The following is a 14867-nucleotide window of genomic DNA, read 5'->3' as shown; positions in this document are numbered from 1 at the left end:
TTTCCTTATAAAAATCTCAATTTTCCCCTGATAAAAACCATCAACTTCACATTCTAAATCTGGAGTGCTGGCTAGGCCTGATCAGAACCTGAGGAAAAAGAACAATATGTGCTCCTATGTACATTTATCAGAACACTCACCTGTCTTTTAATCAACTGGAAAATGCTAGTAAAAGCCCTACCCTACAATCAAGACACATGACTCTCTATTTAAAAGTTTGAGTTACCCAATCTGTCTGCCCTCACACTATTTACTACCCTCATCAACATGCCCTGCAGGGGATGTGATGGTTTCAAGGGCCTGGGAACCCCAGGCTGTTTGAAAACCACTCTCGCTGCACAAAGAAATGCAAGGGTATGATAACAACATCTTGTACTTATTAAAATTTTTGGTATTTGTTCATTGTGGAGTTTTTGCATTAATTTTGATTTTTAAAAATACTGCAGTACACTATTGTTTATCTTGATTATTAAGGTTTTTGCCCTCCCCACCTTTAAATTCCTGTGTTCAAGGTGAATGTCTCACTCTAATCCTGGCTCTGCCATGTCTGTCTGGTGCATGGTCACAGTCTGATCCACTCCTATCAAAGCACTGCTGAGTGCTCCAATTATAATTTTCATTAAAAAAAAAATCCACACTGTGCTGATTTAATTTTTTTCTTCCCTTGTCACTTTTCTATGTGTAGTGCATATAAGTCTCCTGGAATGTACATATGTTAGATGGATTTAACTCCAAGAGAAGCCTCGTAAAGAGGGAACAAGAGGATATAAAATCCACAGATGCATTCACCTCGATCCACATCCTCCAAACACTCCACCATCCTCTCATTTTCCCAACCTCTGTCTCATTCACTCCCAAAGCTTCTTCTGATCCTTCATGATAAAAGCATGCAAGAAGGTGACTTATAAATGTCAATTGTTCTTCAACATATATCCTGGTGAAAATGCTCCAAGAGGAAGCAGATGGTAACACCAGAGGTGAAATGATCTCCATGACCACTGATTCATCCACATGCCTATTGGCTGCATACTTCTAAGCCCATGAGAGGCAGCGAGAAGGAGGTAAGAGATGTGATTATAAATGTAAAGTGCAATAAAACTTTAGGGCCAGTCCCTCATCACTCTGGATTGTCACCAGCTTTTCTGCCTCAAAGCCTTAGGGGAAACACAGTTCACAGATGTGCTTCAGTGGATGAGGTATCTACACCATCTAGGACAATCCTTTGCTAACAGCCCAGGAGACAAGCTTAAAGAGGGGAAGTGCCTGCTTTCCACCTAACAGCTGCAAAACTGTAGGGTGAGGATTCATGCCAGGTGTTCTGATTCCTAATTCAGTGTTCTCACTACATTATTCTAAACCCTAAAAGTGTTTGTAGAATGAAAACTATTTGGTTGACTTTGGAAGTTTTATTGACTTTGGAAACACACTTGGCCTAAACCCAGACAAAAATCTTTGAATTTAAAAAAAAGTATTCCCATTTCTTTTTAAAAATTTTTATTTATTTATTTTAATTGGAGGCTAATTACTTTACAACATTGTAGTGGTTTTTGCCATACATTGACATGAATCAGCCATGGGTGTACATGTGTTCCCCATCCTAAACCCCGCTCCCACATTCCTCCCTATCCCATCCCTCAGGGTCATCCCAGTGCACCAGCCCCAAGCACCCTGTATCATGCATTGAACCTGGACTGGCAATCTGTTTCACATATGGTAATATACATGTTTCAATGCTATTCTCTCAAATCATCCCACCCTTGCCTTCTCCCACAGAATCCAAAAGTCTGTTCTTTACATCTGTATCTCTTTTGCTGTCTTGCATACAGGGTCATTGTTACCATCTTTCTAAATTCCATATATATACATTAATATGCTGTATTGGTGTCTTTCTTTCTGACTTACTTCACTCTGTATAATAGGCTCTAGTTTCATCCACCTCATTAGAACTGATTCAAATGCATTCTTTTTAATGGTTGAGTAATATTTCATTGTGTATATGTACACCAGCTTTCCTATCCATTTGTCTGCTGATGGACATCTAGGTTGCTTCCATGTCCTGGCTATTATAAACAGTGCTGTGATGAACATTAGGGTACATGTGTCTTTTTCAATTCTGGTTTCCTCAGTGTGTATGCCCAGCAATGGGATTGCCGGGTTGTATGGCAGTTCTATTTCCAGTTTTTTAAGGAATCTCCACACTGTTCTCCATAGTGGCTGTACTAGTTTGCATTCCCACCAACAGTGTAAGACGCTTCCCTTTTTTCTGCACCCTCTCCAGCATTTATTGTTTGTAGACTTTTTGATAGCAGCCATTCTGACTGGTGTGAGATGGTACCTCATTGTGGTTTTGATTTGCATTTCTATGATAATGAGTGATGTTGAGCATCATTTCATGTGTTTGTTAGCCATCTGTATGTCTTCTTTCAAGAAATGTCTGTTTAGTTCTTTGGCCCATTTTTTGATTGGGTCGTTTATTTTTCTGGAATTGAGATGCAGGAGTTGCTTGTATATTTTTGAGATTAATTCTTTGTCCATTGCTTCGTTTGCTATTATTTTCTCCCATTCTGAAGGCTGTCTTTTCACCTTGGTTATAGTTTCCTTCGTTGTGCAAAAGCTTTTAAGTGTAATTAGGTCCCATTTGTTTATTTTTGTTTTTATTTCCAATATTCTGGGAGGTGGGTCATAGAGAATCCTGCCATGACTTACGTCAGAGAGTGTTTTGCCTATGTTCTCCTCTAGGAGTTTTATAGTTTCTGGTCTTCCATTTAGATCTTTAATCCATTTTGAGTTTATTTTTGTGTATGGTGTAAAAAAAGTGTTCAAGTTTCGTTCTTTTACAAGTGGTTGACCAGTTTTCCCAGCACCACTTGTTAAAGAGATTGTCTTTTCTCCATTTTATATTCTTGCCTCCTTTGTCAAAGATAAGGTGTCCATAGGTGTGTGGATTTATCTCTGGGCTTTCTATTTTGTTCCATTGATCTATATTTGTGTCTTTGTGCCACATACTGTCTTGATGACTGTAGCTTTGTAGTATAGTCTGAAGTCAGGTGGGTTGATTCCTCCAGTTCCATTCTTCTTTCTCCAGATTGCTTTGGCTGTTCAGGGTTTTTTGTATTTCCATACAAATTGTGAAATTATTTGTCCTAGTTCTCTGAAAAATACCATTGGTGGCTTGATAGGGATTGTATTAAATCTATAGATTGCTTTGGGTAGTATACTCATTTTCACTAAATTGATTCCTTCAATCCATGAACATGGTATATTTCTCCATCTATGTGTGTTCTCTTTGACTTCTTTCATCAATGTTTTATAGTTTTCTATATATATGGTTTTTTTTCTTTAGGTATATTTATTCCTAAGTATTTTATTCTTTTCATTGCAATGGTAAATGGAATTGTTTCCTTAATTCCTCTGTTTTCTCATTGCTATTGTATAGGAATGCAAGGGATTTCTGCATGTTAATTTTATATCCTGCAACTTTACTATATTCATTGATTAGCTCTAGTAATTTTCTGGTGGAGTCTTTAGGGTTTTCTATGTAGAGGATCATGTCATCTGCAAACAGTGAGAGTTTTACGTCTTCTTTTCCAATCTGGATTCCTTTTATTTCCTTTTTCTGCTCTGATTGCTGTGGTCAAAACTTCCCAAACTATGTTGAATAGTAGTGGTGAGAGTGGGCACCTTTGTCTTGTTCCTGATTTTAGGGGAAATGCTTTCAATTTTTCACCATTGAGGATAATGTTTGCTGTGGGTTTATCATATATGGCTTTTATTATGTTGAAGTATGTTCCTTCTATGCCTTCTATCTGGAGGGTTTTTTTTATCATAAATGGATGTTGAATTTTGTCAAAGGCTCTCTCTGCATCTATTGAGATAATCGTATGGTTTTTATTTTTCAATTTGTTAATGTGGTGTATTACATTGATTGATTTGCAGATATTCTCAGGCAAGAATACTGGAGTGGTTGCCATTTCCTTCTCCAGAGGATCTTCCCAGATCAGGGATCGGACCCACCCTTCTGCATTGGCAGGTGGATCCTTTACCACTGAGCCATCTGGGAAGCCCTGTACCACTAACGTAGTTGGAAGATAAAATCGTAGCTTAAGTGCTCTTTTGGAGATAGGTCTATATAGTCAAAGCTATGGTTTTTCCAGTAGTCATGTACGGATGTGAGAATTGAACTATAAAGAAGGCTATGTGCCAAAGAATTGATGCTTTTAAACTGTTGTGCTGGAGAAGACTCTGGAGAGTCCCTTGGATTGCAAGGAGATCAAACCAGTCAATCCTAAAGGAAATCAGCCCTGAATATACATTGGAAGGACTGATGCTGAAGCTGAAGCTGAAGCTGAAGGTCCAATACTTTGGCCACCTGACTCCTTGGAAAAGATGCCGATGCTCAGAAAGATTGAAGGCAGGAGGAGAAGGGGATGACAGAGGATGAGATGGTTGGATGCCATCACCAACTCAATGGACATGAGTTAGAGCAAACTCTGAGAGATGGTGAGGAACAGGGAGGCCTGGTGTGCTACAGTCCATGGAATCACAAAGAGTTAGACATGACTGAGAGATTGAATAACAACTTCCTTATGCACGCTGTCAGAGTTTTTCCTCCCTAAACCTCGTCTCACCTCCCACTAGTTCATCTCTATCATGCTCCCTAATTACTTCCTTTACAGAAGGCATCACTGTCATGCTTACCTATCTGTGCACTTGTTTATGCTCTCTCTTCGGCATGGACCATAAACCCAGTAAGCACCAATACTCTGTATATCATTTTCACCTCCAAATCCTATTCTTGCACATAATAAATGCAATAAGTATTTGCTGAAGAAGTAAGTGAATGATGGAAGCCTCTAGTTCTCAAAGTTTCCACCTTTCAGCTCCATGTTCTCTATTTACCTTCTCTTGCCCATCTCATCCTCAAAAAAAGAGAAAGACCTCTCTGTCTCTCAAGACAGGTTCTTAGCATTTGAGACTAGTTAATAGCATCAAGTAAAAGGGAAGAAGTTGACTCTGACTTACTGGTGGCTCAGTTCTCTTATTTCACACGACTTGAAGCACCATTCTTTGGCCAGCTTTTCTTGTTGGGATGCTTCTTCCAAAAACACTATCTTTAAAAAAAAGAAAGAAAGAAATGATAAATTAATGAACCATGGCCATTTGTTGTTATTAAATGTCTAAATTTTTCAAGGGACTATCCCATAGCTGAACTAATTTTAAAGGGTATTTGACACCAAATGGGATACAGATTAGGGGTAAAGACAGAGATTTGTCTTTGTTTGTCCAAAGAAATAAACTGCATGAAATTTCTCCTTTTCTGCCATTCTATAGATATAAGTAAGACTTCAAAAATTCTAATTTTAAGATACAGGGTATTAAAAATGGATAATTGATGTCTATTTCTGTTCACCCCCACAAAATGATTAAGGGAAACAATTGTTTATAGAAAGCACCTCAGTGCTGATGAATGAGAGATTTTTGTTAGGCTATTATAGGGAACCCAAGCCCAGAACACAAAAGGAGTACATCGTAAGGCAGTTTATTAACAGTGAATATAACTGCATGTGATAACTGCCTGACAATGGAGTCTTAGCATGAACTATGTTGATGTTCTGATGCTAGACATCCATTGTAAAGAGGTCTGCCATATTTTCTAGTATTGTGCATGAAACACTAACAGAATGATCTCTCACATGGGGCTTGTGAGTCCATGCACAATAGGTGAGAAACCTTGGACGGGTCTCAATCTCTCTTGGTCTGGTTTTCACATCTGCAAACTGAGGCTAACATCAGTACATACTTCACAAAGTGACTGTGAAGATCAAATATTCTTAATTTTTATTAAGAAGTTAGCCCATCCCTGGAACATGTTAAATGCTAGATACATTATTTTCTACTGTTTATTCTTTTTAAGTAGAGTGTGATTGCTTTCTCTATAAAAGTGGATTGTAAAGCAAGAAAAGACAAGGAAAAATGAAATATATGTGAACAAAATAACCTGTTTTATGCAATAAACATTATTTTCATATATTTTCACATTAGTGAAAATAAATGTTTCATGGAACATGAAATATTGAAAATACTTAAAGAAAATGTATCTAGACAATTAGAAGCCAGACAATGTTGTGCAGGAAAGTTTGTGGAATAAAAAAATAAAATAAATACTGACTTTTCTATTCTTTGATGATATCTTTTTATTAAAAAATAGGGATTTTTATCAGAAGAGAAAATGAAAAATGTAATTCCTACAAATAAGAAAAAGTAAATTGATGATTCCAAAAATATTTTTGAATCAATAAATCAAAGCAGATATAAAGTTAATTAAAAATCACAAAAACAGAACTTATTAGTATATCCCAGAGCTGATCTACCATTTACCACTATCAAAAAAAAAAAGGAGGGAGGGAAGGAGGGAGGGAGGAAGAAAATTTTTGTAAAGTTCTACATTCATACATTTGAAACAAATACTTTTCAGGAAAATATAAATGGTCAAAATTTATTCTGGAGATATAGGAAAACTGAATGAACCAGTAATTCTATGAGAAACTAAGGAAAATTTACTAACCATTTAGGGAAGCTCATGGTTCAGAACCATGCTGTCTAATAGAAATAAAATGCCTATCACAAATGCAAGCCACATTTATAATTTTAAGTTTTCTAATACCTACACTAAAAGCATAAAAGTATAAAACAGTAAAATTAATTTTAATGACATGTTTTATTTATCAACATAGGTGGCCATGGTAAAAGATTATCATGTCAATATAAAATCAACATAAAAATTTTTAATTTTACTTTTTTTCATATTTAGTCTTTAAAATCCAAGGTATGTTTTATATTTAAAATATATTTAAATCTGGTTGATAAATTTTCTTTAGAAATACTTAATCTATATATTTTGACTTTACATAATCTACAAAACATAGACTCACATAACCAGGTTGTCCTTAAAAGACTGCAACACTGAAGATAAGTATCAATTTTTAATGAGAAATTAAATTTAAAATAAAGATAAAATTTTAAAGTTCAGCTCCTCAGTCATATTAACCACATTCAAGGTGCTTATTATACCATATTAGATAGCACACAGAGAATTTTATGACAAAGCTCTTTCCAGCTTACAAAGAACATATAATGTCTGTGCTAAGAGTTCCAGAGCATGGAAAACAATGGACACCTCTTTATTTCTACAAAGCTACCACAATCCTCATACTAAAACCTGACAATACACACACATATACGTAAAAACAGATACACAGACAGTGAAAATTATTATAACCCAATGCCTCTGTAATATAATTATTAAATAAATAATAATAATATAGATGCAAGGGGCTTCCCTGGTGGAGAATACACAACAGAAGAACTATACAAAAAAGCTCTTAATGACCCAGATAACCACAATGGTGTGGTCACTCAGCTAGAGCCAGATATCCTGGAGTGTGAAGTCAAGTAGGCTATAGGAACCATTACTATAGACAAAGCTAGTGGAGGTAATAGCATTCCATCTGGGCTATTTAAAATCTTAAAAACTGATATTGTTATGGTGCTACACTCAGTATGTCAGCAAATTAAAAAAACTCAGCAGTGGCCACAGGACTAGAAAAGGTCAGTTTTCATTCCAATTCAAAGAAGGGCAATGCCAAAGAATGTTCAAACTACTGCATAATTGTGTTCACTTCATATGCCAGCAAGGTAATGTTCAAAATCTTTCAAGCTAGGCTTCAGCAGTACTTGAATCGAGAACTTCCAGATGTATAAGCTGGATTTAGAAAAAACAAAGGAACCAGAGATCAAATACCCAAAAGTCATTATAGAGAAAGCAAGAGAATTCTAGAAAAGCATCTACTTCTGCTTCATTGACTATGCAAAGGCCTTTGACTGTGTGCATCACAACAAACTGGAAATTTCTTAAAGAGTTCGGAATACCAGACCACTGACCTGTCTCCTGAGAAACCTGTATGCAGTTCAAGAAGTAATACAAATGGATATGGAACAATGGACTGGTTCCAAATTGGGAAAGGAGTACATCAAGGCTGTATATTGTCACCCTGCTTATTTAACTTCTATGTACAGTATATCAGGCAAAGTGCTCAGCTGGATGAATTACAACCTGGAATCAAGACTGTAGGGAGAAATATCAAAAACCTCAAATACGCAGATGATACCACTCTAATGGCAGAAAGCAAAGAGGAACTGAAGAGCCTCTTAATGAAGGTGAAAGAGTAGAGTAATAAAAGAGCTAGCTTAAAACTCAACATTCAAAAAACTAAGATTGTGGTATCCAGTCCCATCACTTCATGGCAAAAAAAAGGGGGGGGGGAATGGGAAAATGTGGAAACAGTGACAGATTTTATTTTCTTGGGGTACAAAATCACTGCAGATGGTTACTGCAGCCATGAAATTAAAAGATGCTTGCTCCTTGGAAGAAAAGCTATGACAAACTTAGACAACACATTAAAAAGCAGAGACATCACTTTGCTGACAAATGTCCATGTAGTTAAAGCTATGGGTTTCCCAGTGGTCATGTACGGATGTGAGAGTTGGACCATTAAGATGGCCTAGTGCCAAAGAATTGATCCTTTCACATTGTAGTGCTAGAGAAGACTCTTGAGAGTCCCTTGGATAGCAAGGAGATCAAACCAGTCAATCCTAAGGGAAATCAATCCTGATTATTCATTGGAAGGACTAAATTTGAAGCTTCTATACTTTGGCCACCTGATGCAAAGTGCCGACTCATTGGAAAAGACCCTGATGCTAAGAAAGAGTGAAGGCTGAAGGAGAAGGGGGTGGCAGAGGATGAGACGGTTAGATAGCATCATCGATTCAGTGGACATGAATCTGAGCAAACTCCAGGAGACAGTGAAAGACTGGGAAGCCTGGAGTGCTCCAGTCCATGGGGTCGCAAAGAGTCAGACATGACTTAGTAACCAAACAACAACAGATGCAAAAATAATCCCAATGATATACTGACAATAAAAAGCAAAAATATGTTAAAATAATAATTCAGCATGTATGCAGTATATAAGCCTCAATTACTTCAACCAAGCAAGACACACTTTCAGTGAACTTATCAGTTCAGTTTAGTTCAGTTGCTCAGTCGTGTTCGACTCTTTGCGACCCCTTGAATCACAGCACACCAGGCCTCCCTGTCCATCACCAACTACCGGAGTTCACTCAGGCTCACATCCATCGAGTCAGTGATGCCATTCAGCCATCTCATCCTCTGTCGTCCCCTTCTTCTCCTCCCCCCAACCCCTCCCAGCATCAGAGTCTTTTCCAATGAGTCAACTCTTCGCATGAGGTGGCCAAAGTACTGGAGTTTCAGCTTTAGCATCATTCCCTCCAAAGAAATCCCAGGGCTGATCTCCTTCAGAATGGACTGATTGGATCTCCTTGCAGTCCAAGGGACTCTCAAGAGTCTTCTCCAACACACAGTTCAAAAGCATCAATTCTTTGGCGCTCAGCTTTCTTCACAGTCCAACTCTAACATCCATACATGACTACTGGAAAACCATAGCCTTGACTAGATGGACTTTTGTTGGCAAAGTAATGTTTCTGTTTTCAATATGCTACCTGGTTGGTCATAACTTTTCTTCCAAGGAGTAAGCATCTTTTAAATTCATGGCTGCAGTCACCATCTGCAGTGATTTTAGAGCCAATAAATAAATAAATAAATAAAGTCTGACACTGTTTCCACTGTTTCCCCATCTATTTCCCATGAAGTGATAGGACCAGAGGCCATGATCTTCGTTTTCTGAATGTTGAACTTTAAGCCAACTTTTTCACTCTCCACTTTCACTTTCATCAAGAGGCTTTTTAGTTCCTCTTCACTTTCTGCCATAAGGGTGGTGTCATCTGCATATCTGAGGTTGTTGATATTTCTCCTGGCAATCTTGATTCCAGCTTGTGCTTCTTCCAGCCCAGCATTTCTCATGATGTACTCGTTAAATAAGCAGGGTGACAATATACAGCCTTGACGTACTCCTTTTCCTATTTGGAATCAGTCTGTTGTTCCATGTCCAGTTCTAACTGTTGCTTCCTGACCTGCATACAAATTTCTTAAGATCACCTGCCGGTCAGGTGATCTGGTATTCCCATCACTTTCAGAATTTTCCACAGTTTACTGTAATCCACACAGTCAAAAGCTTTGGCATAGTCAATAAAGCAGAAATAGATGCTTTTCTGGAACTCTCTTGCTTTTTCCATGATCCAGCGGATGTTGGTTCCTCTGCCTTTTCTAAAATCAGCTTGAACATCTGGAAGTACATGGTTCACATATTGCTGAAGCCTGGCTTGGAGAATTTTGAGTATTACTTTACTAGTGTGTGAGATGAGTGCAATTGTGTGGTAGTTTGAGCATTCTTTGGCATTGCCTTTCTTTGGGATTAGAATGAAAACTGATCTTTTCCAGTCCTGTGGCCACTGCTGAGTTTTGCAAATTTGCTGGCATTTTCAGTTCAGCACTTTCACAGCATCATCTTTCAGGATCTGAAATAGCTCCACTGGTATTCCATCACCTCCACTAGCTTTGTTTGTAGTGATGCTTACTAAGGCCCACTTGACCTCACATTGCAGGATGTCTGGCTCTAGGTGAGTGATCACACCATCATGATTATCTTGGTCATGAAGATCTTTTTTGTACAGTTCTTCTGTGTATTCTTGCCATCTCTTCTTAATATCTTCTGCTTTTGTTAGGCCCATACCATTTCTGTCCTTTATCGAGCCCATCTTTGCATGAAATGTTCCCTTGGTGTCTCTAATTTTCTTGAAGAGATCTCTGGTCTTTCCCATTCTGTTGTTTTCCTTTATTTCTTTGCATTGATCACTGAGAAAGTCTTTCTTATCTCTCCTTGCTATTCTTTGGAACTCTGCATTCAGATGCTTATATCTTTCCTTTTCTCCTTTGCTTTTCACTTCTCTTCTTTTCACAGCTATTTGTAAGGCCTCCTCAGACAGCCATTTTGCTTTTTTGCATTTCTTTTCCACAGGGATGGTCTCGATCCCTGTCTCCTGTACAATGTCACGAACCTCCGTCCATAGTTCATCAGGCACTCTGTCTATCAGATCTAGGCCCTTAAATCTATTTCTCACTTCCACTGTATAATCATAAGGGATTTGATTTAGGTCATACCTGAATGGTCTAGTGGTTTTCCCTACTTTCTTTAATTTAAGTCTGAATTTCTCAATAATGATTTCATGATCTAAGCCACAGTCAGCTCCCGGTCTTGTTTTTGCTGACTGTATAGATATTCTCCATCTTTGGCTGCAAAGAATATAATCAATCTGATTTCGGTGTTGACCATCTGGTGATGTCCATGTGTAGAGTTTTCTCTTGTGTTGTTGGAAGAGGCTGTTTGCTATGACCAGTGCATTTTCTTGGCAAAACTCTATTAGTCTTTGCCCTGCTTCATTGTGTATTCCAAGGCCAAATTTGCCTGTTACTCCAGGTGTTTCTTGACTTCCTACTTTTGCATTCCAGTCCCCTATAATGAAAAGGACATCTTTTTTGGGTGTTAGTTCTAAAAGGTCTTGTAGGTCTTCACAGAACCATTCAACTTCAGCTTCTTCAGTGTTTCTTGGTAGGGCATAGACTTGGATTACTGTGATATTGAATGGTTTGCCTTGGAAACGAACAGAGATCATTCTGTTGTTTTTGAGATTGCATCCAAGTACTCCATTTCGGACTCTTTTGTTGACCATGATGGCTATTCCATTTCTTCCAAGGGATTCCTGTGTGCATTAGTAGATATAATGGTGGGCCACATAGCATGGGTGGCTGCAACAGCACACATAGCATGGCTGAGAGGAGCTACCCCACGTCCGAGGTCAGGGACAGAAGCCAAGAGGACCCCATGCCCGAGGGGCAGTGGCCAAGAGGAGTTACCCCACGTCCGAGGTCAGGGGCGGCAGCCAAGAGGAGCTACCCCACGCCGGAGGCCAGGGGCGGCGGCTGGGAGGAGCAACCCTATATCCAAGGTCAGGAGGGGAGGCGGTGAGGAGATATCCCTCGTCCAAGGTAAGGAGCAGTGGCTGCGCCCAAGGTTAAGAGAAACCCAAGAAAGACGGTAGGTGTTGCAAGAGGGCATCAGAGGGCAGACACACTGAAACCATAATCACAGAAAACTAGTCAATCTAATCACACTAGGACCACAGCCTTGTCTAACTCAATGAAACTAAGCTATGCCCTTGGGGCCACCCAAGACGGGCAGGTCATGGTGGAGAGGTCCACTGGAGAAGGGAATGGCAAACCACTTCAGTATTCTTGCCTTGAGAACCCCATGAACAGTATGAAAAGGCAAAATGATAGGATACTGAAAGAGGAACTCCCCAGGTCGGTAGGTGCCCAATATGCTACTGGAGATGAGTGGAGAAATAACTCCAGAAAGAATGAAGGGATGGAGCCAAAGCAAAAACAATACCCAGCTGTGGATGTGACTGGTGAAAGAAGCAAGGTCTGATGCTGTAAAGAGCAATATTGCATAGGAACCTGGAATGTCAGGTCCATGAATCAAGGCAAATTGGAAGTGGTCAAACAGGAGATGGCAAGAGTGAACGTCGACATTCTAGGAAACTGAACTTATAGCTGATGTTAAATAGTTATGCAAGGGCTCTACTCCTCAGAGACCATTGGAATAAATCCATCTGCCTTCTTTTCTGTTTCTTTCAGTCAACATGTAAACTTGAATTCACCTACTTCTCAAATACACAGCAGGGATCCTGATCTATACCATTATCTTCATAAAGCTCTGTACTAGTACCTTGTTCCTGACCTGCTCCCACCACTCTGCACTCCACTATGACCTCTTGCTGCTGCTGCTGCTGCTGCTGCTAAGTTGCTTCAGTCGTGTCCGACTCTGTGCGACCCCATAGATGGCAGCCTACGAGGCTCCCCTGTCCCTGGGATTCTCCAGGCAAGAACACTGGAATGGGTTGCCACTTCCTTTTCCAATCCTCTTGTTACTGCCCATCCATAAATAGCAAATTCCTCTGTCTTCAATATCTCCTCTGAGTTTCTCCCTCCTGATAACTGGGGCTTTTCTCTGAGGACATGGCCTCCCCTACACTTCTCAAATGGCAAGTATTCATATATCAGGGTCAGGCAGTGAGTTTCCATACCCACAATGGCCATTTCTAAACCATGTTTCCTGCAGCTTTTTGCAAACCTGCAACGCTCCTTTAAGACCTGCTCCTTTTGGCTTTCAAAGCATTCTTCCTCTCTTTGTTCTTCTGCTTTACCAGCCCTTCTCTCACTGTTCCCATCTGTTAATGCCTGCCCCACACTCCTTCTGTCCACTGCAAGCCCTGCCTTTACTCCTTATAATATCAACATGGACAATCCTTTCAAGATCATAGGACTTATTTCCATTAACTCATTTTCAGTGACCTGTTTATGAACACATGAAATTTATGAACTTCACATCATGGCTACAGCTCAGGCATTTTCATAACCTTAAATGCCCTACTTCTAAAACCACAGAATCACACAACTGACCACCATTTCCTCTTTTTCCTGTCTGCCATTTCAGCTATTCCAAACAATCATCCACCTTAAAAAGCCTTCCCTTTCCGTTCTCCTCTCTACTTTCCCCCAGTCCATCAACCGTCTTCTTTTGCCAATTTGGATTCTACCAGCTATTATTTTATATTTCTTATATCTTTTAGTTGACACACATATAGTAAATGTTTAATCCTGACTACAACCAGCCCTACTTCTCTGGGTTGCACCCAAGGAGTCAAGCAGCACTGCAGCAAGCACACCATACAGCAGATGGAGTATCCATAGTTATCAAGCTTGAAGGTGCTCCAACCAATGTCTGCACCTTGCTCCCTATGACATTTCTCTAGCCCTGTCTTTACTGTCAATAAAACTGACTGACAGCCTAAATGCTTATCCACTGATAGATTATTAGAAGTATTTTTTGGTAATAGATTAATACACAGTTTTTTAATAGAATAACTCAAAAGGAGTTCAAAGAATTGAGGGCTATTGGTACAACAAAACCCATCCCATTCCCATCTTCTTGATTTATGTGAAAATGTTTCTTACATCTATAAAAATGAAAAAAATAAGAAAAACATTGATACTGCTTCTGTTTAATTCTACCAACAAGTAACACTCATCCATAGATACATTATGTAGGTTGGAAGAAAAAACAGCCTTTTTGTACTTTTACATTTAACAAATTACTTTTCAAAATGTGTGATATACTTTTAAAATGTTCCTTATGGTCCCAAGAAATTTAAAATATTTAAATTTATGCACAGAAATTTTATTGCAATGGTCGATCAATAAAAGAGTTAAAAGTGTAAAACTATACTATATTAGCACAAACTGTAAGGAAAGGAGAATAGAATTAGTAATTCTAGAAGAAAAAGGGTCTATATAGCATTTCAGATTATTAATAAGGAGCTAATTCATGATTTTTAGAAAAAGAGATTAAGGTAGATATCAAATCACTATGTTTTGATTCCATCAGACATATTTTAAAAAGTAATAGCATAGCTTAATTTTAACATGCATATATCTATAATGCTAAAAATTATAAGCTTTATATGTTTCCAAATTTAATAAAAACTATATGTATCAACTTTTAAAAATGCAAAAGCATATAGGTTTTTTCAAAATTATTTTGGGAGCATATTAGTAAAAAAAACCATGAAGAGTATTTCTCTAGTCAACTCATGTTCCAGCCCTCCACCATGATAATTTAAAATCTCCCTCTCTTCAAACCTCTTACTCGTCTTACCCCCAAATATATTTATCAAACATTTGCAATAGTTAAAAAATGCAAATAATTTCAAAGTAGTCAAATAAGAGATTGGTTAAATATAACCAAACTGCAGCAATTAAAAGTATCACTGAA

General features: G+C 38.5%; 1 protein-coding gene across 2 annotated transcripts in view; it reads right to left on the bottom strand.

Moving 5' to 3' along the window:
- Window positions 1-14867, bottom strand: part of GDA (guanine deaminase) — a 127355-nt gene that overhangs the window by 51215 nt on the left and 61273 nt on the right. For both annotated transcript variants that reach the window (XM_010807880.4, NM_001192620.3), the window contains exon 2: window positions 5023-5111. In XM_010807880.4, coding sequence (XP_010806182.1) covers window positions 5023-5111 — 89 coding nt within the window. The remainder of the gene's footprint in view (window positions 1-5022; window positions 5112-14867) is intronic.

This window comes from Bos taurus, chromosome 8 (assembly GCF_002263795.3).
Source record: "Bos taurus isolate L1 Dominette 01449 registration number 42190680 breed Hereford chromosome 8, ARS-UCD2.0, whole genome shotgun sequence".
Classification (NCBI taxonomy): Eukaryota; Metazoa; Chordata; class Mammalia; order Artiodactyla; family Bovidae; genus Bos; species Bos taurus.
The sequence above is the reverse complement of the archived record's forward strand: the minus strand, read 5'-3'. Positions and strand labels throughout refer to the sequence as shown.